Source organism: Dipodomys ordii, unplaced genomic scaffold, assembly GCF_000151885.1.
Source record: "Dipodomys ordii isolate 6190 unplaced genomic scaffold, Dord_2.0 Scaffold22, whole genome shotgun sequence".
Lineage (NCBI taxonomy): Eukaryota > Metazoa > Chordata > Mammalia > Rodentia > Heteromyidae > Dipodomys > Dipodomys ordii.
The window spans coordinates 2,410,300-2,432,024 of record NW_012267238.1 but is presented as its reverse complement, the minus strand read 5'-3'; the positions used below and the strand labels follow the sequence as shown (position 1 = coordinate 2,432,024).

General features: G+C 52.5%; 1 protein-coding gene across 3 annotated transcripts in view; it reads left to right on the top strand.

Annotated features, from left to right (window-relative positions):
• The window catches only part of Pde2a (phosphodiesterase 2A, cGMP-stimulated), a 90,574-nt gene extending 73,291 nt beyond the window's left edge, over positions 1–17,283 (top strand). For 2 of the 3 annotated variants that reach the window (XM_013014114.1, XM_013014113.1), the window contains 25 exons: positions 4,801–4,860; positions 5,574–5,727; positions 5,985–6,037; positions 6,243–6,317; positions 6,413–6,454; positions 6,910–6,978; positions 7,156–7,286; positions 8,001–8,112; positions 8,585–8,624; positions 8,732–8,795; positions 9,145–9,217; positions 9,323–9,500; positions 9,743–9,855; positions 10,476–10,553; positions 11,529–11,651; positions 12,074–12,144; positions 12,425–12,547; positions 12,793–12,880; positions 13,064–13,111; positions 14,096–14,170; positions 14,308–14,407; positions 14,605–14,717; positions 15,054–15,092; positions 15,233–15,339; positions 15,882–17,283. In XM_013014114.1, coding sequence (XP_012869568.1) covers positions 4,801–4,860; positions 5,574–5,727; positions 5,985–6,037; positions 6,243–6,317; positions 6,413–6,454; positions 6,910–6,978; positions 7,156–7,286; positions 8,001–8,112; positions 8,585–8,624; positions 8,732–8,795; positions 9,145–9,217; positions 9,323–9,500; positions 9,743–9,855; positions 10,476–10,553; positions 11,529–11,651; positions 12,074–12,144; positions 12,425–12,547; positions 12,793–12,880; positions 13,064–13,111; positions 14,096–14,170; positions 14,308–14,407; positions 14,605–14,717; positions 15,054–15,092; positions 15,233–15,339; positions 15,882–16,092 — 2,340 coding nt within the window. In that variant the 3' untranslated portion in view covers positions 16,093–17,283. The remainder of the gene's footprint in view (positions 1–4,800; positions 4,861–5,573; positions 5,728–5,984; positions 6,038–6,242; positions 6,318–6,412; positions 6,455–6,909; positions 6,979–7,155; positions 7,287–8,000; positions 8,113–8,584; positions 8,625–8,731; positions 8,796–9,144; positions 9,218–9,322; positions 9,501–9,742; positions 9,856–10,475; positions 10,554–11,528; positions 11,652–12,073; positions 12,145–12,424; positions 12,548–12,792; positions 12,881–13,063; positions 13,112–14,095; positions 14,171–14,307; positions 14,408–14,604; positions 14,718–15,053; positions 15,093–15,232; positions 15,340–15,881) is intronic. The other variant, XM_013014115.1, reaches the window with a different exon arrangement.
• Positions 17,284–21,725: the final 4,442 nt, after the last annotated feature.

Genomic DNA, 21,725 nt, shown 5'->3' with positions numbered 1-21,725 from the left:
TGTGTGTGTGTGTGTGTGTGTGTGTGTGTGTGCAGATCTGTAATCTCATTCTTCTCATGTAACTGCTTGTGAATAGGGTTGCTGAAGTGTGTGTGTGTGTGTGTGTGTGTGTGTGTGTGTGTGTGTGTGTGCAGCAATCTGGGATGGACTGGGCAGGGAATGGGGTGGGGGGCTAGAGAAGATTCTAGGTGGCTCCCACAGCTCAGTCCTGGACTTTGCCCTGAATTGGGAGAAGAAAATTGCTGGTCCACTCAGCAACCTGACCTATGCACACGTCCCATCTGGAGATTCCATGGAGCTGGAAAAGCCCAGTCCCTGGCACTTCCTGGCCTTTCTTTTCTGGAATCCGCTCCTCCTACCCTGTGGGTTGGAGGACAGTGTTCAAGAAAGCAGGAACATGGGGAGATGAACTGACTGAAAGACACTCAAGGGACCAGAGGCCATGAGCCACTGAGAGACATTGTGAAAGAGGAGTCAGAGATTGGGGTGACTGCAGTTCGGGGGTATAGGGAGAGGCTGTGTGGGGAGACAGACCCCAGCTAGACTTACACTGAGGTTGAACACCAGCCAGGCAGCTAGGGGTCCCCTGGGGAGGGGACTGGGCTTCCATGGGAAGTGGGGGTGGGCTGCAGGGACCAACAGACTCTCTGCTACCCTTGTGGGACTCTGTAGGGCTCATTCCACCATGGGGTGCTATGGTGGGTAGCAGAATCTTGCCAGCTGGGATTTGTTAATCTGCACCTCTTCTCCCATATGGGGATGGGGCTCAAAATCCTCGTCATGTACCAGGTAAGGAAGGGGTTAGTGCCCCTAGATCACTATTTCTGGGGAGTCTGCTTCTGCAGAGGTGGCACCATGCTGACAGTTAAATTAGCTGGCCAAGGCGTACAGGAGGAGCCCCCCCCCCAACTTGAGCTCATTAAAAGGGAATTAAAGGTTTCTGAGGCGCCTGACCTTTCCCAAGCTGCTGGTGAGGGAGGATAGTGGGAGTAGGGGGTAGCCACCAGGGGAGGGAAGGGGGTGCTTGGCTTGATGCCCTGACTCCACACCCCATCTGCCTGACTGGGGGAGCTTCTCCCACAAGCTGCTCCCCACCCCCAGCTTGTGCTCCTGCAGGGATTGGATCTGTTGTTGGCAGAGTTCTCCGTGGGCTGCTTCCTCCTCTCCATTGCTCCCGCTGGTCTGTCCCGGAGCTGGTGGGTCTGAGGAAGCCCAGGGCTGGGCAGCATGCTGAGGGGTGGAGGCAGAAGGAGAGGCCTGTATGTCTCCAAAAGGGTAGTGAAACAGGGCACAGTGGCTCACGCCTGTAATCCTAGCTCCTGAGGACACTGAGATCTGAGGATCTCCGTTCCAAGCCAGCCCAGGCAGGGAAGTCCATGAGACTCTTATCCCAAATTGACCAGCAAAAGCCCAATGCAGAGATGTGGCTCAAATGGTAGAGCACCAGCTTAGCACAGGTCCTAGCACAGGCATTAAAAAAGTAGTCAGGTCACTTCACTTTAACTCACTTAGCTGCCCCAGAGACGGGGTGCTAGACAAACCATTTTCTAGGAGCTTTCACTTTGGAGGACAGCAGTGACACTCTCCAGCTACCCCAAGCCAAATGAACTAAGTACAGCCAACAGGTGTTTTCACAGCAGAGGCTGGAGGAGCAAGGGCCACCTCACAGTGGAGAGAGCAATTATGTAGGGCTTTGGGGCATAGGTAGGAGGTTGACAGGAAGAGGAAAAGGAAAGGGCATTCTAGGCAGTGGGAGATGAGCTTTGGGGTTGGGGAAGAGTATGGTCCTGGTAGGGCAGAATTATGGGGTGCACATGATTGAGAAAGTTGCTATCTGTGGGATTTGGGTTCTCAGAAGTTTCTAATAAGCCTTTCTTCACCTTGGCAGTGTAGAGCTCTTGAAGGGTGGAGGTTTGGGTTATTCACAGACCACCTCCTTTCAAGCCTGTCCCTGCCCACTCAGGTAGAAATGCACTTTACCAGATGCCCCTCAGAGAAGATCTGTGAGCCACATAATCTCACCAAGAAGCACCCAGACCACTGGGAGCTCTCAGCTGCTACCTGAACCTCAGGGCAGAGCGGGCACAGGGGAGGAGGCAGGATCTAAGCAAGATGTTTTGGGAGGGATGAGTTGCACCAGCTCCTTCTTCAACAAGCCTGGTCCTTGTGCTTGGTCTCTGCACTTGGAATTCATCCGTCCATCCATCCATCCATCCATTGATGAACTCTTTCTGGAGTGCCAGCTAGGTGCTAAGTAAGCACTGTGTGCTAGGTTCTGGAACACAGAAGTGACCAAGACAGAGCAACAGGCTCTGCTTTAGATGGTATAGTTTGGAAGACACGAAACAAATGAGCACTAGGATAAAAAGACAAATGATGGCAAGGAAACAAGGAGTATAAGGAATATTGGGGCTTGATGAAGATAGAGTTGGTGGTGGGATCTCTGAAGGGCATGCCATCCAGGTGCAGGGCCGTGAGGTCAGTTCTGGGCCTTTGCAGCTCAGCTCAAGGGACTTTGAGTGCCGATTCTTTGTGGGGAAAGTCTCTGGTTCTGTTCTTCAATTCTGGGATAATAAGTCCCTTTGAGGAGCGGGTGGCCCTTGGTCTCTGGCATTTGATGTCTATTGGTCAGCTGTGCCTGACAGTTCCTTGCATGGGGATTGGTGTTTAGACCATTACCACGTCAGATTTGGTGAGGGTCAGGACTGGTAGCTGGGCCAGGCTTTTTGTTATTTCTAATGCCCAATGCAGAGTGCCCAGAAAGCAACCCTCATTAACAAGGACAGGTAAAAGTGGGGCCATGTGTGTATTGGAGCGATTTTTTTGGTGTATGTGTATGGGGAAGATTGGAAGTATGTGCATGGTTCTTGGGTATGGGAACTCAAGTTTCTTAGGTAGTGGTGTGAACGTGCATGTGTGGATAGTATAGACACTGTTAGTGTGGGTGTGTGGCAGTGACTGCAGTTTGTGTATGTGTGTGTCCATGGAAGAGTGAGCAGGAGTGTGTGCATGTGGCAGTTCCTGAGGTTCCTTATGAGAGTCTTTGTGTGTGTTGTTCACACGCTGAGTAGGTGAACCTGCTGGAAAGACACTACGCCCCCTTCCTTTCCCTTGCCATGGGTTTTTAGTCTGCATCTGGTTGCTCTATTGCTCTAGAGGATTCCTAGCCTTCCCTTTTCCTGAGAACTGGGCCCAGGGAGAGGTAATAAGAGGGATTCCCTCCTCCATGTACTAATAGCCAATCCCAGCACATTTTGGCAAACACTATGCAAATGAACCCTGGCCTCTATTTCCTTCAAACCCCTTATCCTACAGGAGTCAAAGCAGGACCTTCCTCCAGAGCTTAAGCTTTGGCACTATCCCTGGTCTCTTACAGATCTGTCTGTAGTCTTGCTTCTGTGATTCACCCTCCACCTGACAGACTATGGCCCTCTCATGCTGAATCTGCCATTGCTCCCCAGTTCTCTTAGGCTAAAACTTCCAGGCCATTCCCTGGGTGGCATCATAGATCTTACTCTTTCCCAGGGTTCCTCATTTCCCTCACCTCTCACCCCCCCCCTGGCACTCCCAGGACAGCCTCCAGCCCACATGATCTCCCTGCCTCCAGTTCTGCTCGCCCTGCCTGTGCTTCAGTATCAAGGCAGGAGGCCGCCCTGATGCTCTACCTTCTGGCCCTACACTCCAGGTAGTCTCCATCGTCTTCAGGTGTGAGGTTCCAGGCCTCCCAGCACCACATCCTGCCCCATGTGAGACCCTGAGCGTCTAAGAAGCTGCTGGTCTCCTCTCCCCATCTGCTCCTGGCAAGGAGGCAGTCAGGGGCTGCTGAGAGCTAGGAGGGAAGATGACAAAGGGGCCCCCAGTGAAGGCACTGTGGGGAGCCCTGCTGGTAGTGAACAGCTTTGAGTAGGTGAGGAAGCTGATGAGTAGGTAGGAAGCCTGGTTGGAGGGCCTGAAGTGAACCCTTGGATTGTCCTATCTCCCTCTCCCCACGTTCTTCCTCCACACCCAACCAAGGCTGAAGGGAGGAAGAGACTGAGTTTGAAAAATGGCCGAGGGGAGCCCTGATGTCTGGCACAGGGAACTGGGAGAGAGACAGGATAATGGGGGTGGCAGGGAAGATGATCCTGGAGAGGGAAAGGAGGGCAGGAATAGGTGAGGCTGTTTTGTCATTCTCCGCTTTTGTGACTTGGGACAAGTCCCAGGGGAAGCAGATGGGGCTGTCTTAACTCTGCCATTTTGGCTAAGTCCCATGGCCTTGGCTCATCTGCAGGGCGGTGGGGGGTGGGGGGGGACCTGCATCACACATTCGTGAGAATCCTGAGTAAGACAGAGAACTCCAGTCCATTCACCTTCCCATCCGCCCTGAACAGGCAGAGTCCGGTTCCTTCCTTAATCCAGACTTAGAGGCAACTCAAACCCTGACTTAGAAAGAATGAAGCTAGGACACTGAGGTGAATTCTACTCATTCTATGATCAGAGTCTGGAGGGCCCCACAGTGAGGGAGACCCTGGGAAGGGGTCTAAGACACACACACCCCTTGACACTCTACACCTTGACTAAGCTGACAGGACACAGTGACTGTCCCATGAAAACAGTGCTGATGGAAAATAATGGTACAGAGACAGAAAGTTCCAGTCTGTATCTGTAGGAGCTATCTGTGTGGTCAGAAGGATGGGTTTACTATGGAGGTCCACTGAATGGAGCGTGTCTGTTGCTGGGGGCTGGGGTGTGTTGGACACAGGGAAGGCACTGTGGCGTGGACAGGCCAACAGGTCACAGCACCCTTCGCTATCCTTCCAGGTGCACTGTGGCCAGCTGAGTGACAATGACGAGTGGAATCTGCAGGCAGTGGAGAAGCATGTGAGTGGGGTGGGATGTGGTAGGATGGACAATGAGCTGGACAGACCTGGATTTCCATTTCGTCTCCATGACATCCAAGCTTTGGAACCCTGAGGAAGTCTCAGAGCCTGCTTCACATCTGAAAGTGGGCTAATCCTGGGGGCTAGTGACTCAGGCCTATAATACTGGGGGCTAGTGACTCATGCCTATAATCCTAGTTACTCAGGAGGCTGAGATCTGCGGGTCATAGGGTTCAAAACAAGCCTGGGCTGGAAAATCCCTGAGACTCTGATGTCCAATTAATCACCAAAAAGCCAAAAGTGAAGGTGTGGCTCAAGAGGTAGAATGCCAGCCTTAAGAGACAGCACCTTGACCCTAAGTTCAAGCCTCAGTACTGGCATTAAACAATAAATAAAAGATAAACAAAAGTGGCCATAATAATGGGAGTTAAATGCTTTGTGCCTGACGTTTTAAGATTATAATTTTAACAAGGACCAAGGAACTCTCACATGTGTTAGAAACAGAAATATCTGTCTCTGCCTAGTTTCTGAGAGCAAGAGGAAGAGACAGACCCTATACTTGTCCATGAACGGAGGGACAATGGGACTGAGAGCTGTGGGTGCTCTTGGGATGGAGGAATGAGGAGGGCTGAGGTGTTTGGGACAGAGCGATGGGCCCTGTGGACAGAGTACTGCTGGAGTCCTGTGGGCACATTGATCCTTTGGTCACCCCAGACCCTGGTGGCCCTGCGGAGGGTGCAGGCCCTGCAGCAGCGTGGGCCCAGTGCGACCCTTGGAGAGATCCAGAATTCCCTGGTGGAGGTGTCAGAAAACCAGAAGGACAAAGTGGAATACACGGACCAAGATAGAAAGATCCTGCAACTGTGTGGTGAGGGCCCCCGGCCTGTGCAGGGTATGAGGGTGGAGCAAGGTAGACCTGGAGATGAGCCAAGGGGGGGGGGAGGGCTCGCGGGGCGTGGTCTAGGAGGTGGTGTGCTTCCCGGGGGGCGGAGCCAGTAGAGAACCCCTGGATGAGTGTCAGTGGGCTAAGCAGTAAGGTGTAGCTGGGAGAAGTCAAGGTCTGGTGGGGGAGGGCACCTTTAGGGACCAAACTGCCCTCACTGACCAGCATCCTGCCCATTGCAGGGGAACTGTATGATCTGGATGCCACCTCTCTACAGCTTAAAGTCCTCCAATATGTGAGTCTGTGAGCACCGCCCTTATTCCCCGCCCTGTCTCCCATCAGGGACCAACTTCCCCTAGGACTTTAGATCTCAGTTCAGTTCAGGAAGTAAGGCCCCTTTCCCCCCACCCTTCCACAAGCTTGAAAGCCTCAAAAAGGAGACAGGGTGGGTGTGACCTTAGGTTTGCAATCAGCCCTTTGTTCTATCTGTCCCTTCTCAGCTGCAACAGGAGACCCAGGCATCGCGATGCTGCCTTCTGCTAGTATCAGAGGACAACCTGCAGCTTTCCTGCAAGGTGAGGGGCCAGGTCCGCTGGGTACAGGATGTGGGTGGGACAAGAAGCCAGTGTCTGTCTTTGCAGTAACTGGTCCCTACCTCTCCGTCTCTCAGGTCCTCGGAGATAAAGTGCTAGGGGAAGAGATCAGCTTTCCTGTGAGTCCTAGTATGCATTCTTGGGATCTGTTGGGAGGGATGGGGTCCTCTAGCACCTTTTGGAATCAGGTGGGATTTATCAGGATCTTGAGATTTACTTAGACATGTCACAAAGAAATCACAGTATCTCACGATATAGCTCCATTAGGAGAACTATCTACAGGAAGGTTTACTTGGAACTGGCTCACTTCTGTAGGAATGTTTCCAGATAAGAATCTGTTGCAATCAATGAGAATCTTTGGAGCTTGCTTATATCTCTCCTATTTTGGGAAGACCCTAGAGTCTTCTACAGCTGATTCTACCAACCTTTGCTCCTCCAATTCTCTGCTCAATATTGACTTCATCTACTCCCTACTGGACTGCCTGAATCATTTGTTGAAAATTGCCATCCTGGAAGGTGAGCCTCTTGATATGGGGACAGCTGGGCCCTGATTCAGCCTCTCCTTGCTCCTCAGTTGACCATGGGACGCCTGGGCCAGGTGGTTGAAGACAAAAAGTCCATCCAGCTGAAGGACCTCACTTCTGTAAGCCATGGCCTGGCTGGACCAGGGAAGGGGGAGAAGAGAGGCCTTGTGCTCAGCCTGCACAATCAGAATCTTGTCTGGAGATAAGACTCAGGGAATTTGTACCACCCATAGAGGAGGGCTGGGGAAGAAGCACATTCCCAACTGCTCCCTGCCCTGATGCACTCCCCTTTGCAGGAGGATGTGCAGCAGTTACAAAGCATGCTGGGCTGTGAGCTTCAGGCCATGCTTTGTGTCCCTGTCATCAGCCGGGCCACTGACCAGGTGGTGGCATTGGCCTGCGCCTTCAACAAGCTGGGAGGAGACTTGTGAGTTTTGTGGGATGACATGGGACAGGAGGTGGAGCTGAGAGGTGGGGCAGGGCTCCCCTGGGGTAACAGTGTGGGAAGGGTGCACTCTCCCAGCAGTGGTGGGAGTGGAGTTTGGAGGGCCTACTAGGCTAATGCAGCTGCTGCTGGATACCTCTCCATTACTCATTTTGTTCCTTTAGAGCCATCTGAGTTCCCCTTCTCTGTCACTTGTCTCCCTTTTAGGATGGAAAGACAGTGGGAAGAGCAGGAGGACACCCAGCTCTGGCTTGGGCAAATTCCTAGTCTGAGGAAGGAGACCCAGTCTTGGTCTCCCGTTAATTAAAGGGACACATGGCTCTAGCTTCAAGAAATAACCTATGTGTGCAGTTGTGCACTCCTGCAGTCCCAATTTCTGGAGAGCCTTTGGTGAGAGGATCCCGAGGAGTTCCAGGCTAGCCTGGGTATGATAGAGAAACCCTGTTTCAAAACCAAAACAGGACACATTAATAGCCTGAAGAAACCCCTTTTGGTCTGAGGAAGAGTAGAGCCCTTTGATCAGGGAGTCCATAGTCTGAGGGAGGGAGGTGTGTAATGGAATAGCCTTAGTGTAGAGGAGAGTTATGATTGGCTGGTGAATATCCCTGCTGCTTCCTGGCAGCATGGAGATGAGGAGAAAAGAGAAAGAAGCCTGTCTTCCTTGCCCTCCTGAGTGACTTCCAGCCCCTCCTTCAGGTTCACAGACCTTGATGAGCATGTGATCCAGCACTGCTTCCACTATACGGGCACAGTGCTCACCAGCACCTTGGCCTTCCAGAAGGAGCAGAAGCTCAAGTGTGAGTGCCAGGTGAGTAGTCTGCCTTGAGCCTCTTCTAGGAACCAACTCACCTAGCTTTCAGCCCCAGACCCAGAAAACCATCCAGAAAAGAGATACCTATGTCTTTCTGGGAAAATGGCAGCCCTGCCCTGTGACAGCTAGGTAACCTCATAACTTGGAAGTCTGTTTAAGGAGGGAAGGTCAGTAGTTCCCCATGCCCTGAGCAGGGGGCTGCTGGCACTGTATGTGAGTGCCCTCTTCTGCTCAATATGGGTACTACAGCAATACCTGGGTAGCAAGAACAGGATAATGCCACTCAGATGTTTCCTACATATCTTTGCTGGGCTATTCCACTGTTCCTTGGTAGACAAATGTCACTTCCACACCTGTTTCAGGACCCCTAGTGGAGGAATAAAAAGACTCTGGGGTGAATGGAGGCTGAGGGTTGGTTAGGGTGGTCCCTAACTAGAACTCCCTGTGATCTCCATTTCCCTCCCCTTAGGCCCTTCTCCAAGTGGCAAAGAACCTCTTCACTCACCTGGGTGAGTTCACTGCCCTTCACGCCAGCTATTTAGGGAAGACAGGTGGGAGGGCTCCACCTGGCACTCTGGTCTCACCACCTGCCTGGTGGGCATCATCTTTTCCCCAGATGATGTCTCTGTCCTGCTCCAGGAGATCATCACAGAGGCCAGAAACCTCAGCAACGCAGAGATGTGAGCGAATCTACCCAGAGAAGAGGCAAAAGAGGCTCCTCATCACCTCTTTTCCCCCTTCTCCTTCTCCTCCCTGCCTTCTTGATTGGTCGCCACTCACAGCAGGGTCGGGGCCAGATCAGTTTGCCACAGATCCTCAACTCCTAACAGTGCCTGGCACATAGTAGAGGCAAAAAGAAAAAAAAAAAAAGGAGGAATGTCTGATGCCAGCCAACCCTGAAAAGAATGTCTCCCCTTGTAGCCATTCCTGCAAGGCTTCGGAAATCTGGCCATCACCCTAAGTAAAAAGAAGTGGGGACAGTTGGAAAAAGGTATCAGGGCCTTGTGAACCAACCTCTTCTCCCCACAGCTGCTCCGTGTTCCTGCTGGATCAGAATGAACTGGTGGCCAAGGTGTTCGATGGGGGCGTGGTGGACGATGAGGTATGGGTGCCGGGAGCGCAGGGGGATCGCCGGGGAGCAGGTTCCATGTCACCCCTGCAGCCTGACCAATAACTTCATCCTTCCCACTCCATTCTCATCCCGCAGAGCTACGAGATCCGCATTCCGGCCGACCAGGGCATCGCGGGCCACGTGGCAACCACGGGCCAGATCCTGAACATCCCTGATGCGTATGCCCACCCGCTTTTCTACCGCGGCGTGGACGACAGCACTGGATTCCGCACGCGCAACATTCTCTGCTTCCCCATTAAGAACGAGAATCAGGGTGTGGGCTCACGGCCGCCAGGGGCGGGGCCAGGGAGGGACCCGACTGAAAGAGGCGGGGCCAAGGGGGCGTGGTGATCGCGGGGGGCGGGGCCAGGGCGGGTCGACTGGAAGGTGGGCCGGACTTCATGGCCGTCCCGAGGCTCCTCTGGAGCTAAAGGGATTAAGAATTCTAAGGCATGAAATTTAGAGAGGGCAAGCCCTGCCAGATCCCTCCGTTCCCAGCTTCGCTCTCTTCCCCAGAGGTAATCGGTGTGGCTGAGCTAGTGAACAAGATCAATGGTCCATGGTTCAGCAAGTTCGACGAGGACCTGGCCACCGCCTTCTCCATCTACTGCGGCATCAGCATCGCCCATGTGAGGGGGAGGAGGGGCCGGCGCGGGACCCACCTCCTGCCCCACCCACCGGCTCTCCTAGCTCTGTCCTGATGGGCTGGGTGCTGTGAAATCTTTAGTACATGCTGGCCACCTCTGGGTTCAGTATCCATTTGATAATTGGGGATACTACTTGCTCTGTCCAAATCTAAAGAACCATTAAGGGGGGAAAAAGTCTAATTGCCAAAACTATCCCTCCCCTTTTCTCTGGAAGCAACCTCAATTCAAGCCTTTATCAGCTTCTTTTTGGCAAATGTTGGGGATCACGGTGCAGGCCTGTTGGTGGCTTTGGCCTGGAAATCCAACTCATGTTCCTGATGTGAATCCCTCTTGGCTGCTTTTTCCCTGCTTTGGGCCTTAAATCCATCATTGAAGTCTTAGGATCAAGTGCTTCAAATGTTAAGAGGATGGGGGAGGCAAGCAAGAGAGCTCTGCAAAGATGGGGGTGGGGTATGCCCTGCAGTCTGAGTTGTAGACCAAAGGGCTCAGGCCCAAATGGGACAGGAAGAGAAGGTTCTTTCTGAACCCTTTACACAAGTAAAGGGCATTTTGATTTCACAGATGCCTTATTTGAAGCCCCCTCTTTCCCTCTCTCTCCTCAGTCCCTCCTATACAAAAAAGTAAATGAGGCCCAGTATCGCAGCCACCTGGCCAATGAGATGATGATGTACCACATGAAGGTGAGGTTTACACAGTGTCTGTCCTACTCCAGGCCCACAGGGCCACTTGTTCCTCTCCAATTTTTTCTCTGCCTCCCAGAGTCCTTAGCAGCTCAGATCAAGGCAGAGATTTCTGACTGTTGTCTCCTGAGGCAGCAAAGGCAGACCTGGAGCAATGCATGCCTCCTGCTCTGCTTTGCTTTTCTCCTTTTATTTGTCCCTTTTCTTCTCTTATCCTCTACCTCTTTTTTTCATTAGTTTTTTTGAGGCACAGTCTTTATGTTGCCGGCCATGTTAATCTTGAACTGGTGATCTTACCATCTCAGCTTCCAAAATGCTGGGATTTCAGGCATGAGCCATCATGGCCAGGGCTGCTCCTTCCTTCCTTTCTTCTTCCCTCCCTCCCTCTCTCTTTCTTTCTTTTTTTTGTCAGTTGTAGGGCTTGAACTCTGGGCCTGGGTGCTGTCCCTCAGCTCTTCAGCTCAAGGCTAGGGCTCTACCACTTGAGCCACAGCACCTACTTCCAGCTTTTTCTGTTTATGTGGTACTGAGGAATCAAACCTAGGGTCTCATGCATGCAAGGCAAGCACTCTACCACTGAACCACCTTCCCAGCTCCTGCTGTTCCTTCCGTATAGACCTGTTTCTGTTTCTCAGTTCTGTTTCTCAGTTCAGCTAGGATGGAAGCAGGTAGTAGGAGTCTCACAGGACAGACCAAGTTCAGACCAAGTTCAATACCCAGGGAATAAGCTAGATGATTGGATATTATTGAAGGCTGGGAAGCCCACTGCTTCCCTGTCACCCTATCCCCTCCCCCCCCCGTCCTAATAGCCAAGAGAGGAGAGTGGTCATCTGCCCAGTGATGGTCCATAAAATAGAGGCCAAACTATAGTACCTTTTGAATGAGGGGGGCCTCCCATCTGCTAGGGGAATTTGTGGATAAGAATCCTAGACAGAGAGGAAGCCATCTTCTAATGCCCTGGCTTCCCCTGTTTAGGTCTCTGACGATGAATATACCAAACTTCTCCACGATGGGATCCAGCCTGTGGCTGCCATTGACTCCAACTTTGCCTGTTTCACCTACACTCCTCGCTCTCTGCCTGAGGATGACACATCCATGGTGAGGGGATGGGGAGAGGACAGGAGTGAGCAAGAGATTTAAGTTAGGTGTGCCTATGAACTTCCTGGTAAGGCAGTCATCATGGAAGGCTATGGAGGCTTCCTGTGAGATGGTCTGTGTGGGGCTGGACTCGATGATCATTAAGAGCTGTTCTGGAACCATGATGTCCAGGGCATATGGTTTTGGGGTTTGCAGTCCCCTACTTTTTCTAATATTTTGTGGTTCTAAGAGTTCTTAGTTCTTTGATTTCTGAAAGCTCACAGATCTGAAAATGCTTGTTTCAATTATTTCATGGCCTGCTGGTTTATATTTGCAGTTCTAGAACTCCAAATATTTGAGTATGGGGGTTTGAGAAAGGGTAGAGGCAGGATCCCCATCTTGATGCCGCCAGATGCTCTGATTCCCTCCTCTGTCCTCTCCAGGCCATCCTGAGCATGCTGCAGGACATGAATTTCATCAATAACTACAAAATTGACTGCCCGACACTGGCCCGGTGAGTGCCTCTCCCGGCACAGAAAGACCCAGTCTCCTCCTCCTGCTGTCATCCACTTTTCTATCCATTGTCCTCGCACAGCATTCTGGGGAGGGGAGGAGTGTCTTTCTGAGGATGACTCAGGGAGACCCAAACTTTTGGAGGTGGGGAGGATCCGTGAATGGGAGGTAACTCCCAGGCACTGGATCATAGTCAATAGAGAAATGCAAAGAAATGAGACAAGGTAGAACCTGGAGGGCTTCGTGGAGGAGATCCTGATGACCCCCTTTTCCTTCCCCAGGTTCTGCTTGATGGTGAAGAAGGGCTATCGAGATCCACCCTACCATAACTGGATGCACGCCTTTTCTGTCTCTCACTTCTGCTACCTGCTCTACAAGAACCTGGAGCTCACCAACTACCTCGAGTGAGTGACAGCAGCTTGGGGCCCCTCTCTGAGACAAGGAAGCATTTCCTGTGTGACACCATTGATCCAATCCTCTTAGCCCAGGGAGCAGGGTTGTACAGCCCCACAGTGACTGAATATGAACTGAGACGAAGGAGCCAGACATTCTAACTGCCTGTCTGGGCATGTCATCAGCTGTCTCTCCTCCAGGGGGCCCAGGGAGGCAGCTGTGGGTGACTTCTTTCTCCTTTCTGTGTCTCAATCAGGGACATCGAGATCTTTGCCTTGTTTATTTCCTGCATGTGTCACGACCTGGATCACAGAGGCACAAACAACTCCTTCCAGGTGGCCTCGGTGAGAGGTCTGCCCCTCCCCACGTGTCTGAGAGTCTCATCTCTCACAGCCTTAGGAGTGGTGGTAGTGGTGATGGGGTAGACCCAGCAGCACTTGGGGTGGAAGGAGCAGGGTCAGGACTCCAACAGTGGGCTTTTAGATCTGGATCTGAGGAATGATGGAAGTTTTCCTGGACTTTTCCAGAAATCTGTGCTGGCTGCACTCTACAGCTCCGAGGGCTCTGTCATGGAGGTATTGCCATCCTCTCCTCTCCCCACAAACTCACCCCTATTCGGCCAGCCCCACAGCTGCATTCTCCAGACAGACAGACATCAAGAGCTGCCTCCAGGGCAAGCCAGGTGCAGTGGAGTCTGCCCAAGCCATCTTCACAAAGAGAAGACTGGGTACTCCCGTGCAGCTCCTCCCCCCATCCCCAGCCCCTACTCCAGCCTGGACGCTCTCCACTCCCCTTTTCTCTTGGAGCTGGGAGAGGAAGGGGATATTCCAAGGGGATGGACGGGGCATGTCCAATAGAAGGCCACGATGCCCCTCCCTGCCCTGCCCCAAGACTCTCAACCTTACGTTGTAGGGGATCCATCTGTCTACCCCACATGGGTCTCCTAGGGATAGACACAAAGTCTGAGATATCTCTGAGTAGCCTGCACATGGTACCAGGTGGTCTCGGCTGAGGGCGGGAGCCATATTTTCAAAGTCACCTTGCTGCTGGCTCCCTCTCTTGAACACCCCCTCCAGAGGCCGTCCCTGCTTGCACATTACCCCAAGAGACTCGCTTGCTGTCTCCTGGGAGGCCTGATGCAGCCTGGGCTCTGACCTCTGTCCCCTGGGACGCGCCTGGTCCTCCTCCAAGTGACAGCCCTTCACTGCTGGGAGACGGGGCCTTGTCCTTGCTTCATTATCACCGTTCCTGTCAGCAAACAAATGTTTTCCGCATGAATTAGTGTCGAGGATCATTTCAAAAATTCCTCTAGCCTGCAAAGGCCCTAGGAACTTACTCTGATCAGATCCTTCTCTGTGACGGCTGAGGGATCGGAAGCATCATGGAGCTGGCCTAGGACACGCCCCAAGTCACAGTGGATGGAAACAGAGCTCAGAAAACCCTGCTTGCTCTTTTTGCCTGTTCTTGGGAGCTAGGGCTCGACTGGGCTATATCTCCCCTGGGGTCAGAGGTCAGGGACGCCTCTGCCCCAGTGAAGCCCCTCCCTCCTGTCCCTTCAGAGGCACCACTTTGCTCAGGCCATCGCCATCCTCAACACCCACGGCTGCAACATCTTCGATCACTTCTCCCGGAAGGTGATGAGCCAGGATCAGGGGGGAAGGGTGGGAGCTGGCTGCTACAGGAACAGAAGCAGCATGGGAGTGAGCGGGAAGACAACGGGTGGGGCATGTCCATCAGGAGGCCATGACCCCCCTCCCCTGGCTTGCCCCAGGACTATCAGCGCATGCTGGACCTGATGCGAGACATCATCCTGGCCACAGACCTGGCCCACCACCTCCGCATCTTCAAAGACCTCCAGAAGATGGCTGAAGGTGCTTGCTGTCAGCCCTCGTGGGAGATGTGCAGTCCAGATGGGGAGCTGCCAGGGGACCCATCTCCTTTCTCCAAGATGATCGTACTTGGCCCCTTGGCTCCTATCAGGGAGCTACTTTGGTGCCAGTCCTAGATTTGTCCTCAGAGGGGACACAGAGGCAAGACCCCTCTCTTTGACCTTGTCATTCTTACACAGTGGGCTATGACCAAACTAACAAACAGCACCACCGGCTCCTCCTCTGCCTCCTGATGACCTCTTGTGACCTTTCTGACCAGACCAAGGGCTGGAAGACCACCCGGAAGATCGCAGTAAGTGCTTCCCTCCTCAGGAAGGCACAGGCTACACACCCTGTTCACCCTGGGGACCTCCCTGAACACTCTGTGTGCTGAGCTCAGCTTGGCTGTACTTGAGGAGAGAAAGCTAGACCATCTCAGGGTGACTGATGAAGACTCAGAGAGAGGTACAGGCTTAATGGGACCCACATAGCAAGTGAGAGGCTGGGGAAAGGTAGGTTAGCACCCAGCTACTTCACCCCATTGAGGGCCAGCCTATTGTCAGGCAATCAGTGGGCCATAGTTTACTGTCCAAGGCATAGGCCTGGATGCATTCCATCCTTTGGAAATAATGAGAGTGTTTCCTTCCAGGAGCTGATCTACAAAGAATTCTTCTCCCAGGGAGACTTGGTACGTGTGGCATGACCTCAGGATGCCCAGGTTGAGGTTGGGCCCCTGGTTTGCAGCTGGGAGGAGGCTGAGGTTAACCCGACCTGCCTGGGACCTGAGGGAGGAATAAGAGAGCAGGCCTGAAGACCTGGTACCCACAGGAGAAGGCCATGGGCAACAGGCCAATGGAGATGATGGACCGGGAGAAGGCCTACATCCCTGAGCTGCAGATCAGCTTCATGGAGCACATCGCAATGCCTATCTACAAGTGAGTAAGCCGGGAGCCCAGCTGGAAGCCTTGCACAGAGAGATGGCAGGACAGGCAAGGGCCAGCTATGGACAGCTTACTGAGTTTGGACTGGCCCAGCTCCAACTGACCCACAGCTTGCCCTGCCATGTTGCTAAGCAGGTCCTTCACTTCATCCTTGGTCCCCAGTGGAGACCATCAAGCTTTCCTGTGCCAGTCCTGCCTGTGGTACAGCCTTCATCTTTATTGCTGTCGATATGCTGTGGGGCGGGGCGGGGGGGAGGGATGTTACTGGTACTAGGGCTTGAATCCAGAGCCTGAGTACTCTGTCTTAGCTTTGTCACTCAAGGCTAACACTCTACCACTTTGAGCCACAGCTCCACTTCCGGTTTTCTGGTAGTTTATTGGCGATCAGAGTCTCATAGACTTACCTGCCCAGGCTGGCCTTGAACTGTGATCCTGAGATCTCAGCCTCCTGAGGAGCTAGGATTACAGGCATGAGCCACCAGTACCCAGCCATGCTTTGATTGTTGACTTCTAACTCTACTCCTACATATCCCCAGGCTGTTACAAGACCTATTCCCCAAGGCAGCAGAGCTATATGAGCGTGTGGCCTCCAACCGTGAGCATTGGACCAAAGTGTCCCACAAGTTTACCATCCGCGGCCTCCCAAGCAACAACTCGCTGGACTTCCTGGATGAGGAATATGAGGTGCCTGATTTGGATGGCACTAGGGGCCCTGTCAATGGCTGCTGCAGCCTGGACGCTGAGTGATGCCCTCCCCGGATCCTCCTGCCCAGCTCTCCTCCACAGCCCTCTACCAGTCTGGCCTGAAGCACTGGGAACCAGAGCCATGGGTCCTGGCTGCTAGACCAGGACTTCCTGTGTGAGCTGGGCACTGAGTATTGCTCTTCCTGGGCCTCAGCTTTCTTGTCCATAGAATGGAAGCAAGACTTCTAGCCTAGCAGGACTTTGCCATTTCTCAGAGAGCAGAGGGGTGACCTGTGAACAGGCCCCTCTGTGCTGCACCTCTGACTATACCCTGACAAGATTCCCCCCCAAGTCACTCTTTCTCTGAGCAGTCCTGGTGGATCCTTCTGTGTCCTATTTCTGTCCCCACCAGATCTGTGGCCATTTCTCCTGCAGACCTCTATCCTTTGGGGTGTCCAGGATTCCTCGTAGAAGGGGAAGGGGGACACCTGTTTGAGCATAGGGTGGGAAACACTCTCCAACTCTTGCTGGAGGACTAGAAGCAGCCATGAGCAAAGGCCCTGAGGACTCCTCTGTGTCTCTGGTGGCATTGGGATCTGGGTGTTCCCAAGGAGAAGGCCACCAGCCTGGCAGCTCAGTGCTCTGGGAGAGGGGCTCAGGTAGAAAGCAGATGAATGGAGAGGCAGGAAGGGTCCTCCACTGGGAGACAGGCCCAAGTGTGTTAGCTGTTTCTTGCTAGCTGTAGGATCCAGGGCAACTTCCTACCCTCTCTGGGCAAAACAGGACAGTGAGACCATTGGTTCTCTAAGCCTTGCCTGAAATTCACATTCTTACAGCATCATGGAGTCCCAGCAGAGGCAGTGGGAACATCTCTGCCAGCCTAGGGCACAGAATGCCCAACTTGGAGTCCCTCAATGTCACCCCTGAGAGTCCCCCCTTGGCCTGAGCCCCTTCTCTCATTTCTGCCGACCAAGAAAGGCTCGGCCAGGCTTCTCTCCTCTTCAAGGCCATATCCACCTGTGCCCCAGGGCTTGGGAGACTCCCGAGGGCTGGGTCTCTTGGGTGAGCTCAGCTGCTGGCTTCTCTCTTCTGTTTCCTTCTGTGTGTGTTGTGGGCAGGGGAGGGGCCACCTGCCTTACCTACTCGGAGTTGCCTTTAGAGAAATGCGTTTTTCTAGGACTCTGTGCACCTGTTGTATGTGGTCCCGTGGGCTGACTGCTTTGTACATGAGAATAAATCTATTTCTTTCTACCAACCTTTCCCCAGGGGGACAGTCTGTGGACTTTATGTATGGGGTAGAGGGGAAGCCAAAGTAGGGAAAGCAAATGCTCTTTGGAGCTGCTCACTCCTGGGGCTTAAAAAAAATCCTCTTCTGGGAGGGAGGGAGGTGTCATAGACCTGTTGTGGGGAGGGCCAGATGATGAAGGATGGGGTAAGTGGAAGGTTGAAGCAGTCAGGGATTCCTCCTGGAGGAGGTGGCCTAAACCCCCTTCTAGAGCTTTTTTGTTGTTGGTGGTGGTGGTCGTAGGGCTTGAATTCTGGGCCTGGGCACCATCCCTCAGCTCTTCAGCTCAAGGCTAGTGCTCTACCACGTGAGCCATGGAGCCACTTCCAGTTTTCTGGTGGTTTATTGGATATAAGAGTCTCACAGACGTTCGTGCCTGGGCTGGCTTTGAACCACAATCCTCAGATCTCAGCCTACTGAGTAGCTAGGATTACAGGCGTGAGCCACTGGCACTCAGCTAGGGCTTCTTTTACTCCTTCTGTGTTAACCTGCTTTGGTCATGAGTGACCCTATGACACTCATGACACTAGGGACTGTGCTGCCCCCTCAACTCTGAGTCTTCTGTCTGTCCCCAACCAGTCTAGCCCTCCCTTAAGGCCCATGCTGACATATCTCCCTCATCACCCATAAGTGAACAACCCACACATAGATTCCTTGTGCTGTAGAACCCCGTGCTGAAGCCCAGAGCTGACTTCATCTCTGGGCCTAGTCTGGAGGCTCTCACAGCTTGCTGAAAGAGAGGGATCAGAACTCAGTCACAGGCTGTGACAAGCCTCCTAGATGCCAGGGCTGGGGGGCTCCAGGCAGAATCACAACTGAGAAGAATCATAGCAAGGGTGGAGAGATGAGCGGGTGCTGTTTTCCTGTAGGCAAAGGAGATAGACACTGGTAGTAGAAGCAACTGTGCAGAGGAAAGCACAGAGAAGGGAGCAGTGGCTATAGAAGGGTGGAAAGGTGGAGGGGGATCAAGCCTGCCATAATGGGCCCAAGCACCAGCCTGTGGAACTTGCCTTTACTCTCAGCCAGCCTGTCAGTAAACGAGTGACTCACACATGCATTCTAGAAAGTGCCTATTGGACAGCAGAGCTATGAGAATATGCTGTAAGTGCAGTGCTATCCAGGGGATGAGTGAGGAGGGGACCCAGGAGAGGTTGGATCTGCAGGACTTGGTGACCATGGAATGGAGGTATAGAGAAAAGATTGCCCTGGAAGGTGGGGTCCCTGTACCCTAATGAAGAGTTCTAGTGGCTTGCCAGTCCCACTTCTACCATACCTTGGCACTGGGAGAAGAAAGACAAATGCTATCAACCCATTTTGCAGCTAGGAGGTTTAGAGAACTTAAGTAATCTATCAAGGCTAGGGTCTGAGGCCTACCTGTCTGCCTCCCTCTGGAGGCCCTTTCTCTGGGCTAGAAGGCAACTCAGGAGAAGGCTTCCATCTTTGATCTCTACAGGACCATCATGGGGTGTCCAGATGACAAGCAAGTTGGCTGGACCCTAGAGAAAGTGTGTGTGTGTGTGTGTGTGTGTGTGTGTGTGTGTGTGTGTGTGTTGGGGGGCAGGGAGGAAGGAGAAATGGCTTGTAGCCTGTAGTTCAGGTTATAGCCACCAGGTGGCACTGCATCCTCGCAATCATCACCTCCCCTGAGGTCAGAGAAGGGCTCCAGGGGGAGTGTTGGGAGGCTCTTCTCACTCTTGTCCACCCATATATCCCCCTGTCATACAGTGGCTGACACACAGCCTCACATGCTCATTCTTTCACACCTCTATACACAGACTCTACAGCCCACACAGGGCCTGCAGCCTCTGTCTCTGAACAAGACCAAGGTCCATGAGGTCTCCTCAGGCAGACCTCATGGTCTCATGGTGAGTGTCTGCCTGCTGAGTGGCCTTCTCTGTGGAACACATGGCCAGTCTTTGGTCAGGTGTGGGCAGCGCTGGTACTAGAGGGCACAGCAAGCCTTGGTCACATGCTCCTGGGGTGGGAGATGCAGAGCAGGAGCAGGGGATGCAAGTCAGGAGTGTCTTTAAGTTTGGGAAGGAAGACAGGTGGGACCGGAGATGAAGACATTGTAGACAGATCAAGAGAAGAGCCTGGGACGAGGGGAAGGGTGGAGAGCTGTGTTCACTCTCCTTGAGTCAGAGTAAGTAGGGCTTGGGGTGAGGGTGGGGTCCTGATATAAGGAGAGGAAGTGAGTCCAGGAGAACAGGAGGTGGCCATGAGTCAGAGTAAGCTGAGAGATGCTATTTTCACAGCCTCTTGCCAGGGTGCAGGTCCAGGGAAATGATGGGGGGGGGTGGGCACTGAGCAGGAGCTGGATCCCTGGGGGAAGCAGAGCAGCCACGGGCCCCAAGGCCAGGCTCTAGGCAGCACCTGGGGAGAGAGAGGAAATGGGGAACAGTATGACAGGTGTGGGGAGGACTGGGGACATCGAAGAGCCCTTGCCTGACAGAAGTTCACACTTCTGCATTCATTCCTGAAACAGAGCAAGAGCTGTCACTGCGCACTGGCACCCACACTTCTCGGCTCTCTTCACAAGCTTTCCAGGGCTTTTCTGTCTCTCCTAGCAGGATGAGCATTAGGATTCCTCACCGATCTTCATTTTCCTGTCCTGGAAATGAGGAACCCCACTGAAGGCCTTTAGGATATAGAAAGGTATTGAGAGGGAGGGCACCCCATTCTGGGAAGCTTATGTAGCTGGGTATGAACAGGCTAACCAGGTGATTCTGGGAGGTAATACTTGGATGAGTGCATACAGGAAACAGAACTCATCACTGAAGTTAGAGGTGGGTGAGTCAGCTGTAAGAACAGGTGGGTGATGGCTTCCTGTCAAGATGGCTGCTCCTTTCAGCCCCTGTATCATCCCTGAAGAAACTATAGAGCTGTGGGGTTCTAGGGACTAATGGCAGCATCATGAGATGGATGGGGTAGGGATTAGAGAAACACTGGGTTGGAAAGAGAACACTTGAATCACCCATGAGACTGAACAAGTCATCATTGTCTGCCCCTTGAAGCCCTGCTCTTCCAGCAAGATGCCTTCTCTTGAGATTGCCTCCCTTCTGGAGGGTCTGAATCACAGTGTCTCATAGTGGCTGTGTGGAACTCAGCCCCTCATCTTAAAGTTGGGACACCAATACAGATCAGGGCCTGCCTATAGCTCATTCACAGGGCAAATTTCACATTCTGAAACACAGCACCCCCTAAGGGAAATACAGTCATAGGTCAAAAGCATACACTGACTAAAAGAAAACTAAAGCCGGGTTCCAGTGGCTCATGCCTGTAATCGTAGCTACTCAGGAGGCTGAGATCTGAGGATCATGGTTCAAAGCCAGCCCGGGCAGGAAAGTCCGTGAAACTCCTATCTCCAATAAACCACCAGAAAACCGGAAGTGGCGCTGTAGCTCAAGTGGTAGAGAGCACTAACCTTGAGCTGAAGAGCTGAGGGACAACTTTCAGGCCCAGAGTTCAAGCCCCATGACCAAAAAGAGAGAGAGAGAGAGAGAGAGAGAGAGAACTAGATAACACCATCTAAAGCAGACTTACCGGAACAGATGGGCTCTGAATTTAAAATAAATGCTTTAAATTTATTTAAGGAGGTAAGACAAAATAACAGCAACATGAGGTAAGAACAACAAATCATTTTAAAAAGAGCCAAACAGAATTATCAGGTATGAAAAAATAGTTGGAGTACAGAAGGCAATAGCTGCGCTGAGCAGGGTGGGTTGTATGGGGATAATCAGCTTGACCAAGGCAATAGGAAAGGGATCAAGAAATAGAAAGTATAATGCCAGGCCTGATGGTGCAGGCCTGCAAGCTGAGCACTTGGGAGGCAGAGGCAGGAGGAGAATTGAGTGCATCTAGCCCAGACTATGCAGCAAATTCTAGGCCATCCTAGACTACATAGCAAGACCCTGTTTCAAAGTGAGAAAGAGAGAAATAGAAAGTGTGAGAAGAAATATATTGTGAAATATAGATGACTGACATTTGTATAGTAAACATCCCAGATGAGAGTGGAAAAATAGGAAGAAATAGCTATAGAAAAGAGTGGACCAAGACAGGCATTGGTGGTGCAAGCATGTAACCCTGGCTACTTAACAGGTTGAAATCCAAGAATCTTGGTTTGAAGGTAGCTCAGACAGTTAAATCTGAGAGAGACTAGGGCTGGGAAGGTGGCTCAGTGGTAGAGTGCATGCCTTGCATGCCAGAGTCCCTGGGTTCGATTCCTCAGTACCACATAAGCAAAAAAAAAAGCCGGAAGTGGCGTTGTGGCTCAAGTGATAGAGCGCTAGCCTTGAGCTGAAGAGCTGAGGGACAGCGCCCAGGCCCAGAGTTCAGGCCCCACGACAGGACCCCAAAAAAACAAACAAAATCTGAGAGACACTTATGTCCCATTATCCAACAAAATCCACAA